We start from the raw sequence: 8904 nt of genomic DNA, 5'->3' as shown, positions 1-8904 counted from the left end.
CTCTTCACTGCTTCTAATAAGGATTATGTGGTTGCCAATTGTTTATGACCAGAAGATTGGTGTACTTCCTTGTTCTGTGTTTTGAACTTTTGACTACTATGCAAGTGTTCAAGTCTTCTTTTCTTTCAATTGTTCCATGTGAAACTTTGGTCGTTTCAGCTAGGGAACTTTTCCTATACATGTTTTAGAAGTAATTTACAACCACTTTTGGAATATGTCAATAGTTAGAACGTGAAAATAGATCTATAACTTTTATTAAACATTGGAATTCAGGTGGCAGCGTTACAATTCTTCTTCTTCTCTCTCTCTCTCTATGATTATATTAATTTAACTACTACTGACTCATCAGTTTTCCTTTTTTAGGTCTACTGTGAAGAAAAAAGTCCTGTTATATCTGCCATTAATTTGTCTGTATTTTGAACAACTAAGGTGTTGATTTTCTGTTTTCAATTTGGTTTTATCTTTCCTTTTCTTCTTCTTCTTTCTTTTGGCACTTTGCTGATGGACTTGTGGAGGTGTCATTTGGTCTTATGTGCTAAACGGTTCTGTGTAGGATCAATTCCACAAGGATAAATTCAAGAAGAGGTTAAATGTAATGCAGGAATCATGAAAAGTGGTGGGATGGAAACATCAACAAAGACTCCAAAGTCTTCTTCAGGACAGGTCTGCCTGCAAACCAAATATATTTTTTCCACTGAACAAGTTATTACCATTTGAAGGCTGGACATATTTTGACTGCAAAAAGTGCATCTTCCTTTTCTAATGTGCAGGAGCAGCCTTCTACAAGCACCATCACCTCAGCCAATACTGATTCTGCTTCATTTCAGGTTTTAATAACCTATTGGTCTCTTGGTTGAGAACTGTACTGTTTTTTTGGTTTAAATATCCATCAAGATGTCTGGTGTTTATATACTTGGTGTAGGCATATTTCAACCCTGCTGGAACTTCGCCTATTCCTCCACCTGGCTTCTTTCATTCGCCAATGGGGTCCAGCCCTCAAGCACATCCATATATTTGGGGTGCCCAGGTATCTAGTTGAAAATTCTATGGATTAGAGATTTATCTGACTTCAGTTATTGTTTTTTGGTGCTGTTGAAAATAAACTTGACAAGTCATCTTAGGTGGGCATTCGTAACAAACATCCATGAACTCACTCTTGTCAAATCTTGGAATGGCTTATACATGGTATAGCTTATTCCAAGTGTGGTGGCTACTTTTATACCCGTGCATTTTCATTAAAATTGTAAAAAACTGGTTTGCTGCCAAGTTGCTGAGTCTGGATTTTGCCTCAGTTCTGGGAATAACAGTTGCTAACATCCTTCGACTTCACATCAAATGAATTGTAAAGCCTAACTGTATATTTGTTTCTCATTTGCAGCAAATGGTTCCTCCGTATGGAACTCCACCTCCATATGTTGCTATGTATTCTCATGGACTCTATGGTCATCCATCCATTCCACCGGTATTCTGTGCCAGTTTCTTGTGGTTCCTCTTATTTTCTGTTGTCAGCTTAGGAGAGCTATAGCAGAAGCTTTTGATCATATCCATGTTGCATGCATAATGCATTGTAGTTATGTATTCATCTAATCTTTACTTAATACAAACTTCTCAGGGTTCTCATCCATATAGCCCCTATGTGTTGCCATTCATAAATGGAACTGCTGAATCTTCTGTGAGTATTTTCTGAAAAAACAAATGTTGGTCACAAAAATTAAAATTTATCACTATCTTTTGAAATTTCACTATGAACATTTGAATTAAAACAATAAAGTCCATCAATTTCATTTTCCTGTGTGGACATTTCTCTTGAAGATGTCTCGGCATAAACCGAAAGGAAAGTTGTATGTTCAGGTCGGAGGTGGTCTTGAATTGGATGGTAAGTCCACTGAAGGCAAGCAAAAGAGTCCTTTGAAGACTTCCAAAGAAAACTTAGGCTGTCTGACTACCCTAACAGGCCAAGGCAGCGATGTCGCCAAAGCATCTGGAGCATCGGCCAGCGGGCGCCATTCACAGAGGTAAAATTATCTGTGATTTTGATATTCCATGCTTTTAGATTCAGTTTGACATGCTGACATTGCCTCCGTAACTTTATTCATTTGGTCTGCAGCTGTGAGAGTGGAGGTGAAGGCTCTTCTACTGAAGGAAGTGATGCAAATTCTGACAATGTAGGCATTTTTAATGCTTTTGCTGGTCTTTTTCACTTTTTGATTCAGAAAAACGATTTTTTCTGGCATTCATATTTCACATGTTCATATATAAAGGCATTGAGAGAAAAGTCGAGAGCCATTTTAGAGTTGCTCAGGTAAATGGGATATCAGCTCATAAGGTGGCAACTCTAGGTTTGAAGGTTCTCAATAGTTAGAGGTTTGGTTGGGAGATAAGCCAAGCTAAGAATTTTTCTCTTGGGAAAGACCCTCGCTCCAAATGTTTTTTCCATGGGGAAATGAGGAATTGAAGGTGGACCAAGGATGGGTGACAAGACTTCCAGATGACATGATCCTGTTCATGTGGCGAGATGTGCTCTCTGAAGCCCCAAAGGGGTTAGCGTAGTTGGAGCGGGCCTCAACTGTCATACGGGATTTGAAGATGTTGGCAAAATTTAGTACATTCACTTCACTGATAACAAAATTACGGAGCATATATGATTATATGAATATCAATTTTAAGCCTATTGGTTGCTTTGAAAGATTTTGACAACTAGACAAGATTACCACACTTGGTGGAGCCCTCACTAAGGATCCATTTGATTGTTGAGGGCACACACCCTTTATACAAACTGAGCATATGCAAGTTTCTTATGGATAAATTTATCTCCCAAATGGTAGTCTTTTTAGGAAAATGGTCCCTTCATCCCAACCTTTTCTCCAGGGAAACAAGTCTATGCCATATTTACCACAGGGAAGTGAAAGTGGGAAGCAATGTAGAAATCAAAAGCTGGAGTGATAAATCTAAAAATTAAAAGGATTCGAAAAGTGAGAAGCATAAAGGAAACATTGTGGGAACTCTCATTTGGGAAGCAAAATAGAATTAGAGTATAGAACGAAATAGAAGCAAAGAAGAAAAATATCTTAAGAAATGGACATCAGAACATATGACATATTTGGACAACTTAGATAATTTTATTTAAAAGAACAATATAAAAATATAAATGCAACATTCATACATAGATTACGTGTTCAATGTTTGAGACAAGGATGATGTTTATGTATAGTAAATGGGATCAAAATAATAATAGAGCAATCAATACATGTTCTACAATGTCTATCAAGATATCTAACAATACATTTTAGATATGGATGATACTTCGTATTAAAGAAAAATAATGTAGTTTTGCCACAGTTACTTCAAAAAATGATGCTTCCGGAATACATGGAACCATAAATTCCCAGTAGCAGGAATCATGATTTTTTCATGGTTTCTTGTTGTGGAAATTATCAGCTGTCAGCATCTAAATGGAGCTTCCCATGGAACAGGCTTTCCACTCTGCTTGAGTGCTGCTGGTAATGTTTATACATGTTAACCAATGATGGAGTTCCTCATTTCTATCAAGTAGAAGGTAAAAGATTACTCTAGATGAGAAACTCTAGACAATTTGTCTTCACGAAAAAAGTGCTGCTGCAAAGAATTTTCCCTTGCATCAAAATCTCCCTAAGCATGAATACATAATCCATAAATTGAAGGCAAGGTGGAAACTCTCATCATGTTAATAGTTAATACTGCCTATAAAGTGGAAGTCACACTGTTTCTAAAGATGATGCTTAAAGATTCACAAACCAAGTTAAGAGGAAGAGATAGACCAGATCCCTTGTTAAAGTTTCCTTGAGCAAAAACATAGTCGTCATTAATGAATATTATAATTTTAGCTGAACCTAATCAAGCTCTAATCAACTCAACCCAATAAGTTGTTTGAGGCATGTCGGATACTAAAGAGTCATGACAATGCGGATATGGTTCTAATCAGATGTGTATGTGTACACACCTATTTCTTTAGACAAAGATTCCATTTTTTTGTGTATGGTAAATATTTCTCAGAACATGGATATTCATTTTGATTGATACAAATATATATGCAACTAAACCACCATAACTTCTGGTGGTATACTCTTGATTTTCACAGATTTAATCTAAAAAAAAAACTAGCTTGTGGACAATATGTAGCATGTATTATTTCCGATTTTCATGTGTTAAAGTTGACTCCAACATGTTGGTTCAGGCCATTTTTAAGCCATCTGTGTCTTCATGAATTGCGAGCAACAGATTTTTCATCATCTTGAAAATTGAATCTTGTGTTTTGTTGGACATAATTTGATCTACTGACACATCTATACAGTTAGAACTAACATTTGATGGCTAGATTTATGCAAACAGTTGAGTGTACCACCGGATGATGTCATGGTTCAGAATCCTGATAAACTCTCTCCCTCTCTCATGCCATTATGTGTGTGCGTGTGTGTGTGTGTGTGTGTGTGCGTCCATGCAACTGTCCTGCACACGGAAGGGTTGCTATCTTTTTTGCTCCTTTTACTGCAAAGTGCAGGCATGGGGTGGTCTGTTTGTACTGTCTTTCTCTTATACCTGTCATGGGTTTAGTTCAATCTTCTTGGTATTTTCAGGATTCTCAAAGAGCATCACTCTGCAAGCAAGGATCTCTGAATGGTAAGCATTTATGAAGAAAGCTTGTTCATTTTGTTCATCTGTTTGTGAAGTTAACTCACATCTGGGTACGTGTTTGGACAGCTGAGGAGGCCAGAAACAGCAATACAGCATGCAGTCCACAGAGTTCAGTGACACAGGCACAGCCATCACAGAGCGATGCCATGCCTGCAATCGCCTTCCCACCTGGTGGTGTTACTGGTCCAACAACTAGTCTAAACATTGGGATGGACCACTGGGGTGGGCCACCTTCCTCCCCTGTGGCTGCTATTCGAGGCACGGGTCCTACTGCTACAAGTTTTACACCCATACTTCCTGCACCTCCTATGGGACCCCACGATGGCGTTCCATCAGAGCTGTGGCTACAGGTTGTAATTTTGGTTTCTTTTACTCTTTATGTTGTGCATTATTTTATTTTTCTTCACATATTGGGTTTCTCTCTGATTCTATTATTGTTGCTGAAGATTTTTTTTTGCTCTAATTTTTAGGATAATAGAGAGCTTAAACGTCAGAGGAGGAAGCAGTCTAACAGGGAATCTGCACGGCGATCAAGGCTCAGGAAACAGGTAAGTTATTTGTATATCAGCTGTTTATACTCACCTTTGAATGCAAGGAACTCATGTTTTGGGTCTAGAGGTCCTTCATGTGCATCTCATCATGAATCATAATGTTTCTAGCTTGTATACTGTGGTAATTGATTTAGGCGTCTAAACATGTGATTCTTTCACCATGGTCTATCTCACATAGACAGGAGTCACACGACTGTAAATTTGTTTAGTAGTGGAGAAGAAGTATGAGAAAAAATGGAGATAGCCTCTTTGTGTGAGGGGTGGCATACATGGCTTCTATTTATAGAGAATAAAGGATTACAACAGTTACATAATCCAAAAAAGTTATAAATTATAATCTAATGTACATTCATATCCTAATCCAAACAATTTTGTGCTCATTCCAAATGTACGTCATACATGTGTTACAATTGCATAGATACCATGAAATGTGTTCCCAACCGATAAGACTAACAAATGCATGTCCAGTTCTGAAAATTTTAAAATGCCTCGCTTTTCACTTTGGCTTTCACTTCCCATATTGTTTCCTGCTTTTGCTTGTCTGGCAACCTTGGTTTACACTATGTCAATGCCTTGCATGTTCCAATCAAGCTATGATGAGATAATACTAATGGATGATTTCTGTTTAGCTGTCTGTCTCATGCTTGAATCTTTGAAAACTAATACATTTTTTATTAAATGGCAAAAAAACTTATCAGCTCTTCAAAAAATGGTCAAAAACCTGCTTCTATTTAGTCTAACATAACCTTGATTATGTCATCTGATTAGCCATGGCAATATTTCTAAAGATAACCCTTGCGTATTTGTGATCTATGACCACCATCCTCCTCCATAGATAGAACATGCCCTTGTCTCTTTACCTCTTTGCATTTGCACCTCCCCTCTGACTTGCCTCCCAAAAAATAAGCGATAAATATAAATCATGCTTCCTAAATAGTGATAATCATGCTTTCATTCATGGAAACACAATTCTAACAGTTGAATTCATTGTTCCTAGCCATAGAGAATCATGGTTCCAGCATAAGTATTGTCTCCTATGAATGGCCAACGTGCTCCCCTGGAGTTTCCCATCTGTATGGAACCGTTAATCATCACTCTAATACAAGCTTCTCAATCGAACCTAGCAATTATGGTAACTATGGAACAGCCGAACAGGGTTTTAGTTATGGCTGTTTTTTTGGCTTTTAGCACCCATAGCAGTAAGTTGCAGCATAATTAGCTTCATTTCCGTTGAAAAAATGGAAATCTGGAAATCATCACCATGCACACCATTATCAGGTGGCCAATAGAATCATCAAAAGAAGGGTCTTATCGGTTCCTTCTAGTCCTCTGTTTAAGGGGTTGCTGTATGTTGAGAACATGGCACTTGGAGTATCAGATTATTGTTAGCGCTCTATCCGGAGGGGATGGTGTTGTGGTGTCTAGCATCAAACTCCACTTTTGATGTACACCATAGGTGTGATTTGGTCAATTTTGTGGCATACAAGATTCTTATTAAATTTAGTCAAACCATGTTTCCTCAAATGTATTCCCTCCTGTGGCATTTTGTTTTCATGAGTTGCTCTGTGTGTGTGTGTGTGTGTGTGTGTGTGTGTGTGTGTGTGTCATACCTCTTCATAATCATTTCTATATTCTACCAAAGTCTTTTGGATTGAGGCCATTATGTTTCTGAGCTATTTGAGTATTAGAGATCTTGAATATCAATTTTATGTCAGTTACAACTCGTACAGTGATGTTATTTTCTCATTTTCTTATTGGACACTGGCTCGGACCAGGCTGAGTGTGAAGAACTAGCCCGGCGTGTAGAAACCTTGAAAGAGGAGAATGGTTCTCTCAGAGAAGAATTGCAGCACTTGCAAGAAGAATGTAGTAAACTCAAATCTGAGAATGACCATCTCACTGTAAGATCAGCCAATGCTCACTTTATTTATTTATGTTATTCTTAAACCAATTCAGCTGCACCTGTCTTCTGTTTTTCTCTTCTCAGCATCCTTGGGTATATTGAATGTTAATGTACATCATCGGGCTTATGCAGGAAAGGCTTCAGAAAATTGTTGGAGATGTTAGTACAGAAAACGATCACAACCAGAATGAGTGTAAATCACATTCAGCGAGTGATCTAGACAATCTGGAAAAGGATCTCTAAGTTTAGGTAGATTGACATAACCAGAACGTGCCAAGCAATGTAGTAATTTTGATGTGATATGCTAATGCTCGAGTTTAGCCCCTGTCACTGATCTTTTTTTCACGGTGTGAGGATTGTGAGATTTTGATGTAATAGATACAGCTGAAATTGTAATCATTCCTCAATAAGATGTAGTTTTTGACTTCTGAAGGCTTATGTATGAGCTTGTGACTACAATTACTAAGCAAATTGTTTTATGATTTGTTGAAAGCTAGCTATATGCTTGATGTTGTTTTTGTTTGTTGACATGCATTCCTACGTGCAAACGGAAGCTGATTTCAAACTTTCTCAGGCGTTTCCTTTGCTGACCTATATCACCTTTGGATGTATCTAGCCGTTGGTTTGTTTCTGGCTGCTGCTTCATATGACGTATTGATCTGCTTCAACGTTTAGGTCTTGTAAAGAGTTCTTTTTGCTATAATTTGAGTGGTGTCATTCTAGATTTGATGGCTGATCTTCTCCAGGGTGGAATGGACCAAGTAATATGATTATTATTTGACTTTAGAGCATCGAACTTGCTGATGCCTTAGCGTTATTATCCGCACCGTTTCTGAATGTTCCAGGATTTGTTTGTGTTTTTCATCTGATGCATATAAACTTTGTAAGGGATCTGTGCTTGTAGGCTTCTGCTGGATTGAATTACACAAATATCGTGATAAGTAAAGTTGTAATTAGCTTAAACATGGAGTCCTTAGCATGCTATTCCACCCATTATCTAGGAAATGTGTTTAAGATAGTTTAAGAATCAGATCAAAGTAATTTTATAAGTTACAGTGGTCAGACCACTCATGCCACAGACAGAGATTCAAGTAGATGCATGTTCACTGCTTGTCTGTTAGAATGCTTCCCAAGGCTTCTTAATTATCATAGTGATAAATTCAGGCACAAAAATCTTACACACGACTGCTATGTAGTGTGCAGTCATGGCAATATTTATCTGTGGGTGCACTTTCCTGTCTTATGAACTATGAAGCTTTATGCTTACTAGAAAGTGTCCTATTTGATATTCCCTCCAAGCCCACCTGAATTTGGTTGCATTTGGACCCGCGTGCACCAATTGTCTGTTAGAATGCTTCCCAAGGCTTCTTAATTATCATAGTGATAAATTCAGGCACAAAAATCTTACACACGACTGCTATGTAGTGTGCAGTCTTGGCAATATTTATCTGTGGGTGCACTTTCCTGTCTTATGAACTATGAAGCTTTATGCTTACTAGAAAGTGTCCTATTTGATCTTCCCTCCAAGCCCACCTGAATTTGGTTGCATTTGGACCCGCGTGCACCAATAAATCATGATTTAATGGTTGATTTGATTCAAAACAATTATTTAGAGTGCTGTTTCATGCTAAACTCTCATGAAAGAGCTAGTAGGGAACCTGTATAGGTTATGGGGTTTCTTTTATATATTTTTTTTGCGATGTTATGTGTATTATTTTATTAAAAATTAATCATAGCCACTAGTGCTCACTAGCGTGCATTTTTAAACAAAATGATTGT

The 8904-nt window shown here is 37.7% G+C and overlaps 1 protein-coding gene across 1 annotated transcript; it reads left to right on the top strand.

Annotated features, from left to right (window-relative positions):
• The first annotated feature begins 606 nt into the window (after positions 1–606).
• LOC149846627 (bZIP transcription factor 16-like) lies at positions 607–7368 on the top strand. The gene is made up of 14 exons (XM_089991887.1): positions 607–663; positions 771–827; positions 923–1027; positions 1379–1462; positions 1613–1672; positions 1813–1876; positions 1955–2015; positions 2108–2165; positions 3439–3500; positions 4538–4656; positions 4738–5021; positions 5142–5219; positions 6998–7123; positions 7258–7368. Exons 1-14 carry the CDS (start codon positions 607–609, stop codon positions 7366–7368), a joined length of 1326 nt encoding a protein of 441 aa, XP_089848013.1.
• The last annotated feature ends 1536 nt before the right edge of the window (positions 7369–8904 follow it).

This window comes from Nuphar pumila, chromosome 2, assembly GCF_984573655.1.
Source record: "Nuphar pumila chromosome 2, dmNupPumi1.hap1.1, whole genome shotgun sequence".
Lineage (NCBI taxonomy): Eukaryota > Viridiplantae > Streptophyta > Magnoliopsida > Nymphaeales > Nymphaeaceae > Nuphar > Nuphar pumila.
This window is presented reverse-complemented; position numbering and strand designations above follow the sequence as displayed.